We start from the raw sequence: 24,488 nt of genomic DNA on the forward strand, positions 1-24,488 counted from the left end.
CACATCTTCGTACTGTGGAAGGAAACCGGAGCACCCGGAGGAAACCTACGCAGACAGGGCAAATGTGCAAATTCCACACAGGCAGTGACCCAAGCCAGGAATCGAACCCAGGTCGCAGGCGCTGTAAGGCAGCAGTGCTAACCACTGTGCCACCCTATAGGGACCAATCATGTACCAAGAACTTAGTTTGAAAATAAATGATGTAATTTAATGTAGATGAAACTCACCCAATGGAATATCTTGGGATTTTAAAAATTCCATTAGCTACAGTAGACCTGTACAGAATACTCAAGTGGCATTAAGCAGGCAAGGTTAACCAAGAAATGAAGCATCGACTTAGAATCAGAATCCTTACAGTACAGGAGGCGGCCATTTGGCCCATCGAACTTGCACAGACAACAAATCCACCCTATCCCCGTAACCCCATATATTTACCCTGTTAATCTCCCCGAAACTAGGGTTAATTTAGCATGGCCAATCAACCTAACCTGCACATCTTTGGACTTCATAAACATCATGCCAATGCAATCACTGCCACTAGGATTTTACTGTAATTGGGAAAATTGATTCTATGCCCACGAGAAACTCGAAAAATCTCAGCACTACATTTGTAGATGTTCTGTATTCATCTGCAGGATCATTTTGAGCTGGGAAGAAGCATTAGTTTATAGGTTTATGACTGACAGCAACTGGAGACGAACATCTACCAGTGCTATTTTTAAAATTTGGATGGATTAATTAGAAATTTTGGTAGCAAATATTACTCATACTTAGAGCAACAGGTTTTTGGTACAAAACAGAGGACAATCTCAAAAGCTCTGAATAGGCACCCTTGGTAGAAAAGATAAGCTTTTTTGTGGGTTGTGGGGAATGGAGGATACCCAAGAAAAATCAACGCTGAAACAAAAGTTTCAACTTGCTTAGAACAAGGCAGCCTTTATAACTCAACACAAATTAGAAATTAAATTACCATTTTTTGTCGGCAAATTTCAATTTAGAAATATTTGTTTGGATCAAACTGGTCATTAACCCTCCCGTTGCGAGTCTGCAAATCTGTATTTTTAAGATGTTGATGTTGCTGAAATAAGAGATGGTCCTGACAGTGCGATTTAAAAACCAGTCCAAATTTGACTTCATCTGGAATAGCAGCATAAACAGTGAAAATTGTAAACAAAATGCAGAGGAAACTTCCGTTTTTTTTAAAAAAAGCTATGAATCAGGAACCTATTCATAGGTACAGGGAATGCTGTGCCTTAGTCACAGCACCTTGAATCAACAAAATCTTAACATGCACATTTGTAGCATTTCATATTTTTATCTAATTATTAATCAACTTCTAACAATGGGAAATGGATATCTCCAATTTTAAATTATTTCAATAAAAAAATAACACTGCATTTAAGAGAAAATGGTAAACATGACTCTTTACTTGATAACAATAGTATTTCCAGTCTCTCCATGAAAATATGCCACTTTGAGCACAAAACATTACCTCAGGATGGAAAGGATGCTGATTTCCACAGGTTCTCATGGAGCCACTCACTGATGCTCCACTGTAAGAGAGTCCTTAAGTTGTAAGTCTCCAAATGGAGGGAAAGAAGTTTAAAATTAATTATAGCCAAAGCATATAACAGAACAATTCTGAAATGCGATACTCAGAATACTAGTGAACATCCAGACTTTCAATGATCCCAACCAAATATCTTCATTTCCTGCAAAGTATGAGGCTTTTCAACTTTGCAGCAGCTGTTTGCTTTTAAAGGAGTTTTGAGGGGAGAAAGTACTAACAATGTTAGTACTTTTTTCTCCACATTTCAATTAAGACAACAGCATAATTCAGTACTTTCATTATGAAAGCCAATATGCTTCATCCACAGAAAGATTTCCTCCTCCTCCACCATTTAAACACGTGCAGCACTGCAAAATCTGCCAATTTGCCTATTGGACTGCTGCCAAAGATGTCACTATTTAAATTAACGAATTGAGTAAAAGACAAACAAGAATCCATTTATTCCCTTTAGAAAAAATTGTGCACATTCATTTGAAATATTTTATAAAAGGAAAATTACAAAATATTAAATATTCCATCCCACTAAGTTTTCATTTCCAACTCTCGCAAAGTAACTGCCCTGCCTTGCAATCTACTCTTTAGCGCCAATTTATGCATTACAGCATTAAAATTCAATTAAGCATGTAACAACTTTAAATAATGAATATCAATCTTCATGAATGCTTACAACAGAAGATAGCACAGAAATACAATTACAATTCAGAAGTTCAAACAACCTCAGGAGCAAAAAAAATGTAACACTGAAGTTCTCAAATTGGAGTGAAATTAATCTTTGAAATGACTTACTAGGACCAATTTTCTGAGCATATATGTACATGTGCTACCAATTCACACTTTGGTGCTGCCAGACACTAATTATGCGATCAACATAATTTGTTCTTGACAACTGTGGCCTGTAAAGAGAAATTATATCACAAGTACACGTTTCAAACCATGACTGTCCTTCTCTAACCTTTTAATGCTTAAATGAAAGTTATGAGATGTAAAAATTGGGTATCCAATCCAAATTTCTATTGTCCATGATTAAATATTTACATATTTTAAATCTAGTTAAAAAGAGCAATACCAAAGCTTAGGTACAGTGACTAAAAATGCGGTGTAGTTTTGAGTTTAAATGCACTTGTGACATAGGTTTCCACTATCTGGCAGCACTTAAAAATAGGTCACTGCTTAATTTTTCAAATTATATCAGGTTGTTTTCCTGGTGCCAGAACCATGGGTTGAATGCATTTGTTTAAAAAGCACACTGTGCACCACCCAATTCTCACAAGCTTCTTTGCTAAGCAGTGGAAGGAGTAGTAGTTTGAAAAACAAACTAAAGTTTGTCATTTTGACAGGAATAGTGACTTAATTGGAACAGTTGTTTGCTCTTAGACTTGAAGTGAAAAAGCAAGTTTCTGCAAATTCGATTTGGACTTGAAATGGAGTCTGTGCTGTTATTAATTTGGTAATCTTCCAGGTGGTGCTAACAAGATGGCAAAAACATAGAACAATCCCAGCAAAAGATTCAGCTTTGCAGTCATCTGGGGAATTTTGGCGTAATTCTGGCTTCGAAACTGTCGCTCAAGTGAAAAGGCCAAAGGTACAGTCAAAAGTGGTAAAGCCAGGCTGATTGTATACCGTGTTGCTAATATACAAAATATCACGTAGGGTATGAATATTAACATATTATACACAACATAAGATAATGTTGGCCCAATAATGATAGCAAAGGTAACTATCCCAGCCTGCTTATCAGACTCCATGTCTCTGGTATTGTTACTGTGCAAGATGGCTTCTGTATTGAGTGCTAAAGGAATTGCATAAAGTAGTGGTGAAATGGCCAAGTAACCGACTTGAACAGAGTAGGCAAACATCACAGCTAATGGTCCAAAGGTGATCAGAATGATGATATCACCAAGAGCAAAGTATTTAAATCCAATACCTGTGGGGCCAAAAGGAGACAAGGCTTAGAAAACATTTTGTACACACTCATATGCATGAATATAATATCTCTGGCACAATCAGATAGTATTTAAAAATAAAATGGCCTCAAAATAGTTGACACTCTACCTCGGGCAACTCTGTTCATGGCAGTTCCGATTGCCACTGTCATTCCTCCCACCATCGAGTTTCCAATACTGTCCTTAGAACATGGTCATGTTCTGGTTCTTCTCTGGCATAGCTTGCTCTTTCCTGATGTTGCACCTTCCATTACTGCCAGCACAAGGCACAATACCTTGGCTGAGGTCTGACCCTTATTTTACAAAGAAAGGCTTAACACAATTCCCTGCTTTTGTTCCCTATTCCTTGATCAATAAAAGCCAAGAATCCCATATACTTTTAAACAGCCTTCTCAGCTTGTTCTGCCACTTTCAAAGATTTGTATACATACACTCCTAGGTGTTTTCTATTCTTGCTTCCCACTTACTTGATATTACATTTTGGTAAGAAGACTGAGGAAAGGTGTCACTTCACACTTCTGTCAAGAATCTGCCAATTTCATCAAAACACATCCTTCTGAAGTCTCTTGCTACCATCCTCATTGGTTACTGTATCCCCAAGTTTGCAAACATTGAAATGACACTATGCATATTTTGAAGTATATGCAAAAAGAAAACATTGGTCCTAACAATACCTCCTACCTTTTGCCGTTGGCACAATTACTATCCTAATCTATATTAAGACAACTGAAGTTCATTATTATGACAGCCTTGTAGTTCTTGAATCTTTTTGTAATTTCTCTACAAATTTGCTATCTTGTCTCCCTATATGGAGCATGTTGCTTCTCAATCTAACCACAGGGACGATGGCAGAGTGATATTATTGCTAGATTAGTAATTCAGAAACTCAGCTAATGTTCTAGGGGCCCAAGTTTGAATCCCACCATGGCAGATGGTGGAATTTGAATTCAATAAAACATACCTGGAATTAAGAATCTACTGATGACCATGAAATCATTGTGAATTGGTGTAAAAACTCAGTTGGTTCACGAGTATCCTTTAGGGAAGGAAAACTGCCATCCTTATCTGGTCTGGCCTACATGTGACTCCAGCGCCACAGCAATCTGGTTGACTCTCAACTGCCCTCTAAGGGCAATTAGGGATGGGCAATAAATGCTGGCCAGCGAGTGATGCAAATGTCCCACAAATGAATAAAAAAATTAAAAAGACCGTCCTGAATCCATCCTTTTTCAGAATGAAATAGTTGATCAATATAGCCATCTCCCTCCTTTTTTTCCTATCCTATTTTCCAGAATAGCTTTTAGCCACCTAAATGTTAAGTTTCCACAATCTTGAATTTACCTTTTAGTTAAAAACATAAATACTGAAGAACACAATTTGTTACCTTGTAACTGTAAAAATATTTCAGCCACTGAAACTCACTTCCCTCCATGGCAGTAGGTAACAGAAATAGAGAAGTGATACTAAGGAAGTTTAAAATAAAAACAAAGTACAGAGGAAGTAACTGAGTCTTGGGCGTGCACAGCCTCTTTAGATATAGAGGATTCAACACATGAAAATCATTCTTTTCTGCATGATACTGACTTACCTACGTGATTCTTATTTCCTGCTTTCAAATTTCTTAAAATCTGAGTTAATAAAAGTGTAGCTTTCGTTTAAGAATCCTTGCCATAAAAAGTTCTTAAAACTATTGTTCAATGGTTGTCAGGAAAACAGTAGCGTTGAGGTAATTTGAAAAGCAGCAAAACAATGATAAAATACAAACTAGTGGAGTTGAAAGAAGTCTTTAAACTGAAATAAAGATAACCTACATGTCCAGGGGGCAGCACAGTGGTTAGCACTGCTACCTCACAGCGCCAGGGCCAGGGTTTGATACTTGGCTTGGGTCACTGCCTGTGCCCAAGTCTGCACATTCTCCCCATATCTGTGTGGGTTCCCTCCGGGTGTTCCAGTTTCATCCCACAGTCCAAAGGCGTGCTGGTTAAGTGGATTGGCCATGCTAAATTCTCCCTCAGTGCACCTGAACAGGCGCCAGAGTGTGGCGACTAGGGGATTTTCACAGTAACTTCATTGCAGTGTTAATGCAAGCCTATTTGTGACACCAATATATAAACTTTAAATTCAAACATTTCCCCTCCTCACTCACCTCCAGTGTACAGGAAGGAACTGGACAGGCCCCCGAAGAAGATGAGAGCTAGGTGCTCAAGTTTCAGTTTGCACAAGAAGTAAAGGGAAGAGGCGCAGAGGCAGCCCAGGGTGTAGAGACAGGCTCCGAACCGCACCACGTCCTGTGGCTCCAGGATCCGGTCCACTAGAGTGCGGTCGTCGCTCTTCTTGTGGTCGATGCCCCGGCTGAAGTCGCAGTAGGTGTTGACCAGGTTACCGGCGCCATGGACGGCAAGCACGGCCAGGGCGGCCAGCAGCGAGATGGTCAGGTCCAACTCGCCCATGTTCTTATAGGCCAGCGCCGTGCCCAGGGCCACCGGGGTGAGCGAGGCGCTGAAGCTCCAGGGCCGCAGCGCCAGCACATAAGCGGCGCACTTGTGCTTCAGGCTCTTGCCGAGACCCGGCACCCCTTCGCTGTCCGCCACTGGGCCGTGTACCCGCCACTCAGCATCCACGTCCATCTGCTTCGCACCCCCATTCTCAGTCATCCTCTTGCGCCCGCCTTCGCAACCGGTAAGAGGGGTGGCCGAGCTGTCATCCGCCTGGGCGCCACCATCACCCGAAAGTCACGACCTCAAGCCCAACGCGCACGCGCAGTCACTTGCCCGTGAACCAGCCCCCGTCGCCACACGCCTGCGCACAACGCTCCGAGACGACAGGTGACCTCAACATCCGCGCGACCATAACGGATTTCCCTCGCGCCGAGCCGCATGCGCAGTCCTCAGTGCGACTTAACCTTCATCCAATGAGTCTCTCGTCTTACGTCATATTGGCCCGCCTCCTGAGCTCCTCTATTGGCTCCCACTGCTGTCAATCAGCCAGGATCCGCCCTCGGGATATTGATGAGCTCCTCGATTGGCTCCTACCGGTGTCAGTCATTCGCCGCAGCGCCTGTAGGTCATTTTGCTTCCTTTCAATATGGCAGCTTATATGAAGTAGAATAGTAAATTTGCTTTGAAGTGAAGAATATGTGATTTATTTACAGTGAAACGGCAAGAGCGTAAGTGTCCATGGATGGTAATGAGTTGTGATTATTTAAGTGAAACATTTATGGCGGTAAGGCTATTAGAAAGTATTTTAAATCCAAATTATGAGCTGTGTGGTGTATGTTATCTCCCAGGTTTGATAAAGTTTGGGATTTATTGTTATTTATAATTCATTGTGAGGCAGTATCTCTGATTAATTATTAACTAAGAAAAACATTCCAGGGTAAGTCCAGTGTGGAAGTATAACAAAAAGGCTGATATCAAGACTAGTTGCTGGGTGTTCTCAGGGTAGATCATGTGTTTCACAGCAGTGGGGAAAATATACTACAACTTAGTAAAGACGAGGGCCCACTTTCTTAGTGTTCAATTTACACACCAGAAGTCAAAATGCTTTTTATACTAATTCGCCTCATCAAGCTTGTTATTCTAAATCTTGTATATTTTTTCAAACATATAAGCTGGTTTTAAACATTAATTTCCAAGTCCCCGTCCTATAGTTTATCTTTAAATAAAGACAAAAGCCATTAAATATACACTCGTGCAAATGAGTGTACACCTTGCAAAAAGCTCTTTTCTCTTTAACCTCACAAATCCACTTCGTGGACAATGTGGAAAGCAGAAAAAATTGCAGTCACACTGGCATATGAATATTTGAAAAACTTATCTGTATTGAAGCATTGCTTTTAAGATGTTTCTTAAAATGTTCTGCATTCACTTTCCTAATATTTCCTTATGTAACTCAATGCCAAATGTTATTTGATAATGTCCCCATGAAGTGCCTTGGAACATTTTACTGTATCAAAGACATTGTATATTGTTTCTTGTCATTTTGATTGGCCCATTTGGTCAGTGTTGTCTTGTGAGGGCCTGATCAGTTGGCAGATGATATGATCATTATTTGTTATAGCAGCTTCTTGGTTCTGTAGGAATTGTGCGATTTGTATATGACCAATTATTTTTCCATCAATCTGATTGGTCTGTGGAACCAGGTGATTCAGTCATCAGATTGCTTTTACTTTTCTTATGATGGTGACTATTTTTACCTGAACTGTTCCTGGTATTTCTTTAGGTGACTTTTCTCAAACCAGTCTCCCGGTGCCCTTGGTTGTCTCGTTCTCTTTTCTGTCTGGTTGTAAGTTAAAGTCATATCATTTTTACTTTGTAAATTTGATTAAGCTCATCCATAAATGAATTTAATCAACTATCTGAATTGGAGTAAAGCAGGCATTGCTCAGAAGCAGATTTGTTCTGATGCTGTGTCATATGGAAGGGCATGCATGTAATGCAACCAGGAAAACATTTTTCTGCAGGATTCTTATAAACCAAGAAGATTTCCATGCAGCTGAGAAAGTGATGAATTGTTAATTGCTGAATAGATACCACCTTTGACTATGTAATCATTGCCAGATACCCATTCTCTAGAGTATTTTGAATATGGTATTATAAAGCATCTTCCAAACTTTGGTAGGTTATTGCTCAGTATCCATTTACAACAATACAATCATGTTTCTTCAAATATTATTCACAGTCATTCGTTTCTTTCAACCTTATTACATTTTAAATTTATTTTGCTACTGTAAATGGATGAGTAAATTAATTCATGCATACAATGATACTGAGGGATGGACTGGCTTATTTATTATACTGGTTTATTAATTATATTGATGAAAGGGCTGTTACTAGTTTCAAGACAGTATATATTATTGTAAACTTCCTTTTTCATAACGCACTTCATGTGCATAAAGAAAGACATGCATTTATACTGCACAGAATATAACAAAGTCCTTCACAGATAATGATGCATCTTTAAAGTGGAGCCACTGTTGCAATATGTTTAGCTAAGAATCTGACCAATATGATGGAAATGTCTTGACTTTCGGAAACTGTTAGTTTGATTGAAAAAAACTTTGCAAAGACAGCCAACATCCTGGATATATCTGTGTTTAATAAGGCAGACATCCCGTAACAATTCATTGCTAACTGTTCCCTTGATTGTTCCAAAATTGAGACAATGGGAGCACTATTAGAAGATTTTAAGCAACATTTTATTTTTGCATTGTTTAACTCGTATTTATAAAAAAGCAAGACATGTTTTCAGTTAGACCTCGTAAAAGCAGTTTGTGAAAAATTGTTTTGGTAAAATGAAATATAAAATAATTGTTCTAAGTTAATGAAATTTTCTTAATTTATCCATATTATCAGAAATGCCTCAAAGTTTTAATGTGACTAAATTGAGTTAGAAGGTTGCAGGTTCAAATTGCAGAAACTAGACTGACATGTAGTATAACATTGAGGGCTGCTGCATAGCTGGAGGTGCTTTTCTTATGAGTTGTTCGAGCAAGACAGTATCTGCACGTTCAGGAAGATGCTAAGGCTTCCACTATTCAAAGAATTGTGAACTCGCCTGTTCTGAAAATCATCTTTTTTCAGCAAACAACTCCAGAAAGATATGAACTGATTATTCATTTAATTGCTGTTTGTGCAATTTACTGCTGCATCTTGGGAGGCCCTTAAGAGTCTTGCAGTTTTCTTTTTGTGTGTCTCTCTTTCTTTTTTCTCCTTGCTGTTTATCTCTCTCTCTCTCCTATGCTTGTTCTTTCTCTCCTCTTTTCCTTTGTCTTTGATTCTCTTTCCATCTCTCTCTTGTCCTTTCTGTATTTGTCCCTCTCTCTTACTTGCTTCTGATTCGTGTCTGTGCTTCCTGTTTTGGAAATCACACTGAATAGGCTTTTTTCATTCTTTTATATGTGATTTCTATCCATTCATCCTTGCGATGAGGCACATGATTCACAAACAGCATTCAGTGTTGGAAAATTTAATGAGTTTAAATAAAGAAAATCAGCAGCTACATGTTATTTAAGAAATAACTAGTTCTGTGGGAAGGTTAGGAATCTAGTACTGTCAACATAGACTTTGTGACTGCATCCATCAGATAAACCAACAGATTCTGATTGCAGTAAGAAATAGAGAACAATAGACTTGAAAACAATACAAGGAGTGAAAATAGTGCAACTATTACCATGAGATATACATTTTAATGATTCAGCAAGTTTAGATTTAATATCAATTTCTTAAAATTGTGACTTGTCATTAACTTGAGACAGAATATCAGTTGGGTTCCTTGCGAACCAGATGGTACAGAGAGTTAGACAGTGCTTTGATTTTAAAACTCTCATCCTCATATTCTTGTTACCTGTCTTTGCCCTTCCCTAACTCTGAAACATTTACTAGCTCTAGTCCTCCAACTCAAGTATATTGTGTATTTCAAAATCCCTGTCCCCAGCATTGTTAGCCATATCTTCAACTTTGTCAGTTCGACATTCTAGAATTTCCTTCCCACAACTCTCCACCTCCTTTCTTCTCTCTTCCTTTAAGTCCTAGCTCCTTGGTCAAATATTTAGCCACCCCTCCCAATATCTCCTTTTTCATCACAATGATTTCAGTCTGTTAATCTGTGAAGCATCATGCAATGCTTTGGCATACATAAAAGTGAAATGAAAGTCGTTTGCACTGAAACATGTAAACCCTACTGTAGAAGTGGCTAGTGGTAGAATACGTTGTCACTTGGATTTCAATCAAATGCAATTGAATGAAATGTTTGGGAACTTTCCTGTCATTGGTCTCGTATGTCTAGAACTTAAGTACTATAATGAGTTCGAATCATATTAAAATGTACGAGTACTGTGGAGAGGATTTAAAACTATTTTGGAAGACCAGCAAATAGAGAAGGAAGAAATAGATCATAAGGCAACCGTAAAATTAGAAATATTTTTAAATTGTATGTATGTCAATGTCCATAGTGTAACTAATAAGGTTGGTGAGCTGCAGGCACAAATTGCTGCGTGGAATTATGACATTGTTGCATTAACAGAGACATGGCACAAACAAGGTCAGAAATGAGTTCATAATATTCCTGTTTGCCAAGTATTCAGGAATGATAGAGAAAGGGTGGCTCGGTGGCACAGTAGTTAGCACTGCTGCCTCACAGCTCCAGGGATCCAGGTTTAATTCTGGCCTTGGATGACTGTTTGTGTAGAGTTTGCACAATCTCCCCATGTCTGTATGGGTTTCCTCCCACAGTCCAAAGATGCGCAGGTTAGGTGGACTGGCCATACTAAATTGCCCTTCAGTGTCCCAAGATTTGTAGGTTAAGTGAATTAGCCATGGTAAATGTATGGGGTTACAGGGATAAGGAAGGGGAGAGGGCCTGGTAAGATATTCCATCAGAGAATTGGTGCAGTCTCAATGGGCCAAATGGCCTCTTCTGCACTATAGGGGTTCTGTGATTCTGTGAAAAGAAAAGGAGGCATACTAGTCCTGTATTATTAAGGTTGATGTTGCTGTTCTAAATAGCAAACATTCACTACATGGTTCTAGGAGTGAATCCATTTGGCTTGAGCTGAGCACAAAGCTGTAGCTATTAAATGGAAAGGTATTTTTTATACAGCTACAAACAATGAAGAGGAGTTAGGTGAGCAAATTTGTCAGCAAATTTCAACGGTGTTAAAATATATTAAAATTAGGACAATTGAGCTAGGAGAAATTGGACAAAGATGTTTTGGGCAGTTTACAGAGTCTGGATTCAACATTGAGTTTATCAACTTCAGGCTGTGAACTCTCTGCTCCATTTTGAGACCACCTTAAAAAAACATTTTTGTTGTCCCAATGCCCCCCCTTTGGGGCATCTAAACTTTGCTCTCACAGGATGCTGATTTTTTGTTCTGCTAGTAACACATTGTATTACAAGTTCCACAACCAACGGATCAGATCTAAGCTCTGCAGTCCTGCCACTCCAGACATGAAAAGTGGTGGATAATTAAACAACTCACTCAAGGAAGAGTCTCCACAAATATCCCCATCCTTAATGAAGGAGGAGACCAGCACATCAGTGCAAAAGGCTAAACCAGTCACAACAATCATCAGCCCAAAATGCCAAGGATGAACCATCTCGCCCTCCTCCAGAGGTCTCCAACATCGCAGATGTCAGTCTTCAACCAAATCGATTCATTCCATGTAATATCAAGAAAGGGCTGAAGGCACTGGATACTGCAAAGGCTATGCGCCCTGGCAATATTCCAGCAATAGACCGAAAGATTTGTGCTCCAGAGCTTGCTGTGCCCCTCGCCAAGTTGTTCCAGTGCAGTTACAACACTGGCATCTACTCAGTAATGTGGAAAATTGCCCAGGTGTGTCCTGTACACAAGAAACAGGATCAATCTGCCATTGTCAATCACTGCCCCATCAGTCTGCTGTTGATCATCAGCAAAGTGATGGAAGGGGTCAACAGTGCTATGAAGTGGCACTGACATAGCAATAACCTGCTCACGGATGCTCTGTTTGGGTTCCACCAGGGTCATTCAATTCCTGACCTAATTTCAGCCTTGGTTCAAACGTGGACAGGCGAGCTGAATACCAGGGATGAGGTGAGAGTGATTGCCCTTGACATTAAAGCAGCATTTGACCGAGTATGGCATCAAGGAACCCTAGCAAAACTGGAGTCAGTGGGAATGAGGAGAAAACTCGCCACTGTTTGGAGTCATACCTGGCACAAAGGAAGATGGATGTGGTGTTTGAAGATCATTCATCTCAGCTTCAGGACATGACTGCATGAGTTCCTCAGGCCCAACCATCTTTAGCTGCTCCATCAGTGACCTCCCTTCCACCACAAGGTGAGAAGTGGGGATGTTCACAGATGAGCAATGTTCAGCACCATTCATGACTCTTCAGATATTGAAGCAGTTCATGCCCAAATGCATCAAGACCTGGACAATGTCAGGCTTGAGCTGACAAGTGGCAAGTAACATTTACGCCACGCAAGTGTCAGGCAATGGCCATCTCCAGCAAGAGAGAATTTAACCATTACCCCATGACATTCAAAGGCACTCCCATTGCTGAATCCCCACTATCAAATCCAGGGAGTTACCATTGACCAAAAACTGAACCCAACTAGCTATACAAATACTATGGTGGGAAGAACTGGTCAAAGGCTAGGAATCCTGCGGTGAGTAACCCATCTCCTGACTCTTCAAAGCCTGTCCACCATATATCAGGCACAAGTCGGGAGTTTAATGGAATGCTCTCCATTTGCCTGGATGAGTGCGGCTCCAACAACACTTGATAAAGCAGCCTGCTTGATTGCTACCCCTTCCACAAGTATTCAATCCCTCCAACACTGATGAACAGTAGCAGCCATGTATACCATCCAAAATATACACTGCAAGAACTCACTAAGGTTCCTAAGGCAGCACTTTCCAAACCCACGATTACTACCACCTAGGTCAAGGGCAGCAGATGCCTGGGAACGCCACCATCTGAAGGTTCCCCTCAAGTCACTCACCATCCTGACTTGGAAATATATCACCGTTCCTTTACTGTTGCTGGGTCAAAATTCTGGAATTTCCTTCCAAACAGCACCTCAGGGACTACAACGGTTCAAGAAGGCAGCTCACCACCGCCTTCTGAAGGGCAATTAGAGATGGGCAATAAATGCTGGCCTAGCCAGCAATGCCCACATCCTGCAAGATAAATTTTAAGAACTCTCTACATTGTCTCTCCTTGTTTTTCCAGCCAAATTAATCACTTCACACTTTTCTGAATTGAAATTCATCTGCCATTTGTCTGCCCATTTCACTCACTTGTCCTGGTCCTTTTGAGATTCTACACGATTGCCATCACAGTTCACAATGCTTCCAAGTTTCATATCATCCGCAAATTCAGAAAATTTATGTCCTGTGCACCAAGGTCTAGGTTGTTAATATATATCCAGAAAAATCACAATCCCAACACTGACCCATAGAGAGTGCGACCAAAATCTTGCTCCAGTTTGAAAAAACATTCATTAACCGCTACTTTGTTTCCTATCACCGAACCAATTTTATATCCAAGTTTCCACTGTCCCTTTTATTCCATGAAGTATAAGTTTACTCACATTCCTGTTTAGGACTGCATCAAATGCATTATGGAAGTCCATGTACACCACATCAACAGCATTTCCCTCATCAACCCTCTCTGTTATTGCTTTATAGAACTGCAGCAAGTTAGTTAAACACAATTTACGCTTAACAAATCCATATTTACTATTATTTAATATTATCCCAAATTATTGTTTTCTAGAAATTGCCACACCACTGGAGTTAAATTGGCTGGCCTGTAGTTACTGGGCTTATCTTTAAACCCTTTTTTGAACGAGAGCGTAACATTTGCAGTTCTCCAGTTTTTGGCACTACCCTTGAATCAAAGAAAGGCTGAAAAGTTATGGCCAGTGCGTCTGCAGTTTCCACACTGTCTTCCCTCGGTACCCTTGGATGCATCTCATTTGGTCCTGGTGGTTTATCAACTTTAAGTTCAGACGTCTATCCAATACCACCACCTTATCAATTGCAAATCCACCTCATGTATTAGTTACCTCCTCTTTCAGCATCACCTGGTAGCACCATCTTCTTTGGTAAAGACAGATGCAAAGTTTTCATTTTAAGATCTTCTCTATGCCCCCTGCCTCAGTGCATAAATTTCTATTTTGGTCCTTTCTTTCCCCTTTTTCCTCCCCATAAATAGTCTGTCAATACTTGCTGCTTAAGATATAGAGTTTGCAAAGGGATATAGATGAACTGTGAGTGGACAAAAAGTTGGCAAATGGAGCATAATGTGGGAAAGTGTGAGGTTATGCACTTTGGAAGGAAGAATAAGAAAACAATATTATTTAAATGGAGAGAGACTACAGAATACTGCAAGAGAGAAGGATCAGCGTGTCCTCACATATGGATCATGAAAAGTTAATAAGCAGGTACAATAATAATAGGCAAATGGAATGTTGGTCATTATTACTAGTGGATTAGAGTATAAAAGTAGGGAAGCATTTTTTTACAACTGTACAAGGTGTTGTTGAAGCCACACCTAAAGTACTGCATGCAGTTTTGGTCTCATTTATAGAGCATTTATATTCAGGAAGTAAAGAACAGTATTCTTTTTACTTTTAATCTTCAGTACATTAAATCATTATTAATACAGTATATAGATACGTGTTCTGTATAACTTCATAATTGCTTCTGGTTAGTAAAGTGATGATTTGTATTGGGGGGGACATCGGAATCTGGCTAGCAGAGAATTCCGGTTGGTGGAGTGCCAGATAACACAGTTTGCTGTACTTGCACTGGAAGCAGTTCAGAGAATATTAGCTAGGCTGATACCTGGGATGAAGGAATTGCCTTATGAGAAAATGTTGAGCCTATACTCTTTTTTTAGAGTTTACACTAATGAGAGGTATAGATTCTGAGGGCTCTTGACCAGGGTGGATGGTGAGGATATTTCCCTTGTTGTGGAATCTAGAACTAGGGGATATAGTTTCAAACTAAAGAGTGATGCATTTCAGATGGAGATGAGGAGGAATTTACTCTCTGAATGTTGTTAATCTTTGAAATTTTCTACCCTAGGCACCATTGGACGTTGGTCATTGGATATGTTCAGGGCTAAGTTTTGATCTAAAGGAGAGTTGAGAGTTATGGGGAGCAGACAGGTAAATTGCCATGATCAGATCAGCCATGAACTTACTGAATGGCAGAGCAGGCTCAAGGTGCTGAATGGCCTCCTCCTGCTTCTATTTCTTATGTTTAATTGCCCAAATATAGACTTGGAAAATCATCGTGCTAAGGATAGGGAGATAGAACAATTTCTGATGTGTGCACAAAGACATTTCTCAGTCAAAATGTCTCCAGTCCATCAAAAAAGGAAACAGCCTAGGATCTAGTTCTAGGTAACAAAGTAGGGCAAGTGGAATGTGCTACAATAAGATAGCCACGATCGTGGCATAGTGTGTTTTAAAGTAATTATGGAAAGAGATCAGAAAATATCAAAGTTAAAATTGCTCAACTGGGGAACAGCTAATTTTAATGTGTTCAGAAGGGACTTGCAGATGTAAATTGGGAAAGGTGATTGAATGATTAAACAGTAACGGAGCTATGGATGGCAATAAAGAGAGAGTAAGTTCAGATAGAAACTGGGCATATTCCTTTGAAGGGAATAGGTACGACATCTAACGCTCTTGATAACAAACAAAGAAAATAAAAATGAACATAAAACAGGAAACGGTGACTTATGACAAGATTCAGTTAATAACCAGAGAGATTATGGAAATTATTGAAGAGAGTTTGAAAACCTAATACAGGAGAGGCAAAAAAATTGAGAAATGATTAGCAGGCAACATTAAATCCTTAAGATTTTATAAACATATAAAGTGTAAGTGAAAGCAAAATACTGCGGATGCTGGAGATCGGAAATAAAAACAGATAAACTCAGTGGGTCTGGCAGCGTCTGTGGAGAGGAACAGTGTTACCGTTTCCGATCTAAATGATCCTTCCACAGAAAGTGGGACGTACTGGTTTGCTGAGAATAAAGCATATTAAAGATCCAAATGGAAAATCTTCATGCAGGGGCAGAGGACTTGGCAAGGGTATTAAAAATGTACTTTGCATTTGTCTTCATGAAGTAAGAATGTTACACTAAAAGAGGAGGGGAAAGCTATGGACAGGTTTGTAATAAATAATGAAGATGCACTTCTTATCGAATACAGGAGTAGTGCCGGAGAACTAGAGGTTTGCAAAAGTTATACCATAATTTAAAACAGGGAAAAGGATAAACTGGGAAACTATAGGCCAAGCAACCTCACATTGGTGGTGGGAAAGTTATTGGAAACCATTATCAGTGGTAAAATAAATTTTCTTTTGAAAAGACATGAGTTAATCAAGGAGAGTAAGAAGTCTCACAACACCAGGTTAAAGTCCAACAGGTTTAATTAGGCAGCACTAGCTTTCGGAGCCTCAAGCTCCTTCTTCAGGTGAGTGAGGATTTGTGTTCACAAACAGGGCATATAAAGATATAAACTCAATTTACAAGATAATGGTTGGAATGCGAGTCTTCACTGTTAATCAAGCCTTAAAGGTACAGACAATGTGAATGGAGAGAGGGTTAAGCACAGGTTAAAGAGATGTGTATTGTCTCCAGCCAGGGCAGTTACTGAGATTTTGCAAGTCCAGGCAAGTCGTGGGGGTTACAGATAGTGTGACATGAACCCAAGATCCCGGTTGAGGCCGTCCTCGTGTGTGGAACTTGGCTATCAATTTCTGCTCAGCGATTCTGCGTTGTCGTGTGTCGTGAAGGCCACCTTGGAGAACGCTTACCCGAAGATCAGACGCTGAATGCCCGTGACTGCTGAAGTGTTCCCCGACTGGAAGGGAACACTCCTGCCTGGTGATTGTCGAGCGGTGTTCATTCATTCGTTGTCGTAGCGTCTGCATGGTGTCCCCAATGTACCACGCCTCAGGACATCCTTTCCTGCAGCATATCAGGTAGACACCATTGGCCGAGTCGCAAGAGTATATACCGTGTACCTGGTGGATGGTGTTCTCACGTGAGATGATGGCATCCGTGTCGATGATCCGGCACGTCTTGCAGAGGTTGCTGTGGCAGGGTTGTGTGGTGTTGTGGTCACTGTTCTCCTGAAGGCTGGGTAGTTTGCTGCGGACAATGGTCTGTTTGAGGTTGTGTGGTTGTTTGAAGGCAAGAAGTGGGGGTGTGGGGTTGGCCTTGGTGAGATGTTCGTCTTCATCGATGAGATGTTGAAGGCTCCGGAAAAGATGTCGTAGCTTCTCCGCTCCGGGGAAGTACTGGACGACGAAGGGTACTCTGTCCGCCATGTCCCGTGTTTGTCTTCTGAGAAGGTCGGTGCGGTTTTTCGCTGTGGGATGTCGGAACTGTCGATCGATGAGTCGAGCGCCATATCCTGTTATGAGGGCATCTTTCAGCGTCTGTAGGTGTCTGTTGCGATCCTCCTCATCTGAGCAGATCCTGTGTATACGGAGGGCTTGCCCGTAGGGGATGGCTTCTTTAACATGTTTAGGGTGGAAGCTGGAGAAGTGGAGCATTGTGAGGTTATCCGTGGGCTTGCGGTAACAACTTCTTGGACACGCGCATCTCCATCAAGGACGGTCACCTCACTTCACTTTACCGCAAGCCCACGGATAACTTCACGATGCTCCACTTCTCCAGCTTCCACCCTAAGAACAGGATATGGCATTCGACTCGTCGATCGACAGTTCTGACGTGCCACAGCGAAAAACCACACTGACCTCCTCAGAAGACAAACATGGGACACGGCGGATGAGTATCCTTCGTCGCCCAGTACTTCCCCGGAGCAGAGAAGCTACGACATCTTCTCCAGAGCCTTCAACATGTCATTGATGAAGACGAACATCTCGCCAAGGCTAGCCCCACACCCTCACTTCTTGCCTTCAAACAACCGCACAACCTCAAACGGACCAATGTCCGCCGCAAACTACCCAGCCTTCAGGAGAACAGTGACCACGACAGCACACAACCCTGCCACAGCAACCTCTGCAAGACGTGCCAGATCATCGATGCCATCATCTCACATGAGAGCACCATCAACCAGGTACACGGTACATACTCTTTCGACTCGGCCAACGTTGTCTACCTGATACGCTGCAGGAAAGGATGTCCTGAGGCATGGTACATTGGGGAGACCATGCAGATGCTATGACAACGAATGAATGAACATCGCTCGACAATCACCAGGCAGCAGTGTTCCCTTCCAGTCGGGGAACACTTCAGCAGTCACGGGCGTTCAGTCTCTGATCTTCGGGTAAGCATTCTCCAAGGCGGCCTTCATGACATACGACAACGCAGAATCGCTGAGCAGAAACTGATAGCCAAGTTCCGCACACATGAGGACGACCTCAACTGGGATCTTGGGTTCATGTCACACTCTCTGTCACCCCCACAACTTGCCTGGGCTTGCAAAATCTCACTAACTGTCCTGACTGGAGACAATACACATCTCTCTAACCTGTGCTTAACCCTCTCTCCACTCACATTGTCTGTACCTTTAAGACTTGATTACCTGTAAAGACTCGCATTCCAACCATTATCTTGTAAATTGAGTTTGTGTCTTTATATGCCCTGTTTGTGAACACAAGTCCTCACTCGCCTGAAGAAGGAGCTTGAGGCTCTGAAAGCTAGTGCTGTCAAATAAACCTGTTGGACTTTAACCTGGTGTTGTGAGACTTCTTACTGAGCTTACCCCAGTCCAACGCTGGCATCTCCACATCTTAATCAAGGAGAGCCAGAATGGAACATTAAAGTTAAATCGTTTCTGATTAATTTGATTGAATCCTTTGAGGTAACAGCCGGCTGATGAACAAAGTGTTGTTGATATATGGACTGTAGGAGGCATTTGCCATACAGAAGGCTTCTTACGAAAATGGAAGTCACATTGAATTAAGGAAAAAATGGCAGTATGGATGCAAAATTGGTTCAGTGACAGGAAGCAAATTATGTCGGTGGATGGATTTTTTAAAAAAACTGGAATGTGGTTGGCAATGGAATATCCCAAGAATAAGTTATAGCTTCATCTGTTTTGAGTTTTGTCTCAACAGTGTAGAGAGCTTAAGATATAAAATTTACAAATGATATGAAACTAGGTGATGATGAACATTGTTGTAGACTTCAGTATGACAATGACAAGATGGAGAAATTAGAAGTGTTGCAGATAGAGTTCACTTTTAAAGGGTGAACACGGAAAGACAACATTCTATAAATCGCATGATTTTGAAAAGTGTACATAGGCTCATGTCTATATGCGCATCTTCAAAGGTAGCAGACAGAACAACTTGATAAGGTGTTTGAAAATGAAAACATGGGTTACTTAGGTTTATAAACGAGAAATAGAATATAAAAGCAAGGAGATCATGTTAACTTTATAAATCACTGGTTTGGCTTCATCTGGAGTATGTGGACAATTCTGGACATCACAGTTCAGGAAAGCTGAAAAAGACTTAGAAAGGTGATGGAGGAGGTTTAACAGAATGTTAACAGGAAAAAGGGAATTATGAGTTCTAAGGAGAGGTTAGGAAGTTAGTCATGTTCTCTTTGAAACAGAAGTGACCTGACAGAGGTTTTCAAGATGTTAGGAATTTGGAATAGTTGGTGAGTGGCTCTGTAAGTAGAGGTCATAGATTCAAAATCATTGGAAGTAGATCTGGAGGGGAGACAGAGCGCTGTAGCAAATAAGTTGACTTTAGAAATAATTTAAGTGTTGCGCAGTTGCTTGAGGAATTTGCACAATTATGAATGAAAAGCTGTTAGGCTGAACCAGACTGTTCTTTTGAAGAGCCAGTACACACATGATGGGCTGAACAACTGCCTCCAGTGCTGTTAAGTTCTTACGATGCTATATATCCACTTAAAATATAAATTTGACTGTCCTTTGATGCCAGTGTATTTAATATGGCATCAAATTGGTATTAGAATGCATGAACTACTGGTCCATGTCAATTCTAAAAAATGTCATGTGATTTAAAATCACTTCATGGCTTATTTTTTTTTCCAAAAATACATCTCTTTATTCATTGTCTCAGTAGCCTGCTTCAGGGTAAAACTTTAACTACATAGGCTTTGTATCAGTGACTATGTTTATACAGGATATGTAGTTTGCCCAGACTTCTTTTGAATTGATAGCGTTATCTTTAATAGGGGTGGAGCAGTGAGAAAGGCTTTTACTTTAACGGACAGAATATCAGCAGGGCTGGGGTAGGCACCTATCTTGCCGAACATAAACAGTCGGACATGAGACATTGGAAAATACGAAGAACTTCCTAAGTTTGTTTCCTTGCCGTTTACTAAACTCAACGAGATTAGAAGATGACTGCTGGAAAGATGAGTAACTTGCATTTACATTTTGGGTAAGAACATGTGTATATCCTTTATATTTTTGTGCTGTAGGATATATCAGTTTTAACCTGGTACATGGTTCTATGAGCTCTCCTGAATCACACCATCATGGCTATCAATTGGATATAACACAGAAAATGCTGGAAATACTCAGTAGGTCAGCTGCATCTGTGGAAAAAGAAATAGAATTAAGATTTCAGGTAATGACCTTTCATCAGAATTGGAAAAAATAGGGATGGAACAGAATTTAACTAAGTACCGAGGCAGGGATAGGGAGCGAGGAGGATGGTCTGCAATGATCTGGGAGGCCAAAATGATTTAAAATGGTGGTGATAATAAGAAAAGGGGAAAAACTTGTTTGGACAAGACATAGAATGGGGGCAGTGGTCATGATCTAAAGTTGTTGAATTTAATGTCGAAACTGTTAAGTGATCTTCTTCTATGAGCTTAGATTGTGAGCACTGGCATACTATTCTCCTCGAGGGTAAATTATAGCTGAACCAATGACAAAACTAAGTATGAAGCATGAATTAAAAGCAGATTGGAGTGGTGGAGTCATTGTGATTTTAAGTATGTCATTGAACAGAAACACCAGAGACTGGAAAGGATTAATGAAATCACTGTACCCTGAATTAATTAAAAAAACAAGCAAACAGACTGGCAAATTTGCAAGATACTAAACTCCTGTGTATTTTTAAAATATCATCATTTTTATTTGTTCAGGAGATGTGGGTACATTTATTGCCCAACTCTAGATGCTCTAGAAAGCTGATTGTGAGGCTTCTCTTTAAACTGCTACAGTTCATGTGATAATGGAGATCTTAAAATGGTATTGACAATTCCAAGGTTCTAATACAGTGATGATGAAGGTATGAGAATGTATGCACGAGACAGAATGATGTGCAAGTTGAGGAGAACTACACCATGCTGCTCTTGTCCTTGTAAGTAATAGATGTCGGAGTAGAGGGCGGTGCTGGTGAGTTGTTGTAGTGCAGGTGTGATGCCGTAACTATGTTAGGGGTTATGGGTATTAAAAAGAAAAAGATGTGGTTTGTACAAGTAAATTCAAAATAACAACAACATGTTTATGATATGAGCTGTTGCACGTACAGAGTAGAAAGCAAAACGAAGGCAGGAGCCTGTGAAACACCCTAATCGCATCACCATCAATCATGCGACCAACTCTTACCGTAACATCCCTTCCCCTTTACCTTTGTGGTTGTTACAGCAAAGACACAGTACTATGCACCATTAATCATTATACAGTTCATCAGGAGGACGTCTGTTCTTTTTTGATCGTATATAACATTCTGGAATTTGGCTGTCCTTGACCCTAGAAGCACGATTTGGAACTTCAGTAGACACTTCTTCTATTGGAACTAATTCTGCACCATTTGCACATGGTATAGTAGCAAAGATACAAGCATCAGGCAAGTCAGATTCAACTAAGTCTTCCATTGTAGTTCTCACAACACTAGGGACTAAAGAAGTTGATACTTCTGGAAATGATTCTGAGAAATAATTTCAAGATGACAGCAATTGGTCAGCATGGTGTCGCCAAACGAGTTCATCTTCAGTTTGAACTGTGTAAGAAATTGGATTTGTTTTTGCTAAAACTACGGCTGATACCCATTTCTTGTGGCATAATTGTGAGCTAACACTCGATCTCCTTGTTGAAATGAGCACTGTTTTGCCCTCCCTTCTCGTCTAGCAGCTTGAGATTGTTGTTGCCGCTCTACTACCTCTGAAATTTCTGGAGATAATAAATCAAACTTAGTTCTCAACTTTCTCTTCAGGAAGAGTAAAGCTGTTGAACTATGGTAGTATCATGAGTAGTATTTCTATAAGATGCCAAAAAGCTATTCACGTGATGTGATAATGAATCTTGCTCTCCTAAAGCTTTTAAAGAATGTTTCAAGGATTGTACGAATCGTTCAGCTAATCCATTGATTAATAGATGATAAAGTGTTGATTTTTATATGTGGAATATCATTTACTTTGAGATAATCCTCAAACTCTTGTGAAGTGAGCTGTGAACCATTAGCACTAACGATCTGTTCCGGTTTACCAAATCTTGCAAAGATTTTGTCAAGTTTTTCAATGATTTTGTTCAGTTGTAGTCGATCTTATGATAGCAACTTCTGGCCACTTTGCGTGTGCATCATTTATGATCAAAAACATGTAACCCTCAACCGGGCCAGCACAATTTACATGCAATCGTTGCCGTGGCATTTTAGGCCACTCCCAGTGGCGTAAAGGAGACATTGTTCCACTTTTTCTTCAATCTGAGAATCCAGATCTGGCCACCAAATATAACTGCATGCTAATTCCTTCATCAAGACTATACCAGGATGTCCTTCATGTAGTTCTTCAAGAACTCTTCCATGCAGACTAAGAGGAATGATCACTCGGATTCCCACAATAGACACCCACCTTGGATGATCAACTCAAGCTTTCTTGACACGTATGGTTTCAAATCAGGATGCGGATGGTGCATTCCAGCTATCGTTCCTTTCAATACCATCACCTTCCTCATCACAGGATCGTTTCTGGTATGTCTCTGAACTTGAGAAGCTGTGACAGGCAAATGATGTACACATCAAAATAAAGAATATTAGCAAAACTAGTTGGTGGCATCTGCTCAGTAGATAAAGGTAATGCATTAGCATGGCACTCTGATGGGCGATACTTTATATCGTAGGAGTGTGCAGATAAGATCAGTGACCATATTTGCAATCAACTAGCAGCTAACGAAGGTATTTATTCGCCCCAAAATAGTAAAGGGTTGATGATCAGTCAATAAATGTGAAATGAAGACCAAATAAATAATGATGGAACCTTCTTTTTCTAGCTGAACATCGTTTCAGCATTAGACAGAGTACACAAAACAGACGTTATTGGTCATTGGTTGGGGGTAGGGTGTTAGCGTGGATTGGGGATTGGCTATCAGACAGGAAGCAGAGAGTCTGAATAAATGGGTGCTTTTCTGGTTGGCAGATGGTAACTAGTGGCGTGCCGCAGGGATCGGTACTGGGGCCTCAACTATTTGCCGTTTATATAGACGATCTGGAGGAGGGGACTGAGTGTAGGGTAACAAAGTTTGCAGACGACACAAAGATAAGTGGAGAAGTGAATCGTGTGGAGGGCGTAGAAGGTCTGCAAAGAGATTTGGACAGGCTGAGTGAGTGGGCGAGGATCTGGCAGATGGAGTATAATGTTGACAAATGCGAGGTTATTCACTTTGGAGGAAATAATAGCAAATTGGATTATTATCTAAATGGAAAAAAATTACAACATGCTACTGTGCAAAGGGACCTGGGAGCCCTTGTGCATGAGACGCAAAAACCCAGTCTGCAGGTGATCAAGAAGGCAAATGGGATGTTGGCCTATATCGCAAGGGGATAGAATATAAAAGCAGAGATGTCTTGCTGCATCTGTACAGGGCATTGGTGAGGCTGCAGCTGGAATACTGTGTGCAGCATTGGTCCCCTTATTTGCGGAAGGATATATTGGCCTTGGAGGGAGTGCAGAGAAGGTTCACCAGGTTGATACCAGAGATGAGGGGGTGTTGATTATGAGGAGAGACTGAGCAGATTGGGTTTGTACTCGTTGGAATTTAGTAGGCTGAGGGGGGATCTTATAGAGACCTATAAGATAATGAATGGAGAGATTCTTTCCACTTAGAAAGGAAGCTAGAACTAGAGGGCACAGCCTCAAAATAAAGGGGGGTCAGTTTAGGACAGAGTTGAGGAGGAACTTCTTCTCTCAGAGGGTGGTGAATCTCTGGAATTCTCTGCCCACTGAAGTGGTGGAGGCTACCTCATTGAATATGTTTAAATCACGGATAGATGGATTCCTGATCAGTAAGGGAATTAGGGGTTATAGGAGTCAGATCAGCCATGATCTTATTGAATGGCGGGGCAGGCTCAAGGGGCTAGATGGCCTACTCCTGCTCCTATTTCTTATGTTCTTATTCTTCTCCCGAAGGCATAATATGTGAAATGACTGCCCCAACTCCAAATGGTGAAGCGTCACAAGCTTCAGATGAAAACAAACCAATATTTTAGAATTCTGCAAAACATC

General features: G+C 40.7%; 2 protein-coding genes across 6 annotated transcripts in view; one reads left to right on the forward strand and one right to left on the reverse strand.

Annotated features, from left to right (window-relative positions):
• Positions 1-1,986: 1,986 nt before the first annotated feature.
• On the reverse strand, positions 1,987-6,283 carry ubiad1 (UbiA prenyltransferase domain containing 1). The gene is made up of 2 exons (XM_078239095.1): positions 5,660-6,283; positions 1,987-3,494 (listed from the first exon to the last, which is right to left on the reverse strand). The coding sequence occupies exons 1-2, from the start codon at positions 6,165-6,167 to the stop codon at positions 3,010-3,012; spliced, it is 993 nt and encodes a 330-aa protein (XP_078095221.1). The 5' UTR covers positions 6,168-6,283; the 3' UTR covers positions 1,987-3,009.
• A 292-nt stretch (positions 6,284-6,575) lies between these two features.
• mtor (mechanistic target of rapamycin kinase) overlaps positions 6,576-24,488 on the forward strand; it is a 316,990-nt gene continuing 299,077 nt past the window's right edge. For 3 of the 5 annotated variants that reach the window (XM_078239102.1, XM_078239096.1, XM_078239101.1), the window contains exon 1: positions 6,576-6,679. The gene's annotated coding sequence lies outside the window, so the exon portion shown is untranslated. Of the gene's footprint in view, positions 6,680-7,782; positions 7,798-24,488 lie in introns of those variants that run through there. The other 2 variants (XM_078239099.1, XM_078239098.1) reach the window with 2 other exon arrangements.

The sequence above is a fragment of the Mustelus asterias genome, chromosome 22 (genome assembly GCF_964213995.1).
Source record: "Mustelus asterias chromosome 22, sMusAst1.hap1.1, whole genome shotgun sequence".
Lineage (NCBI taxonomy): Eukaryota > Metazoa > Chordata > Chondrichthyes > Carcharhiniformes > Triakidae > Mustelus > Mustelus asterias.

What these genes read in the sequence shown, in the direction of transcription:
- ubiad1 (XM_078239095.1), bottom strand. Translation starts at nt 6,167, where the DNA reads ATGACTGAGAATGGGGGTGCGAAGCAGATGGACGTGGATGCTGAGTGG. An exon ending in TTCCTTCCTGTACACTGGAG is followed by an intron (nt 3,495 to 5,659) that starts GTGAGTGAGGAG and finishes TTGGCCCCACAG; the next exon opens with GTATTGGATTTAAATACTTT.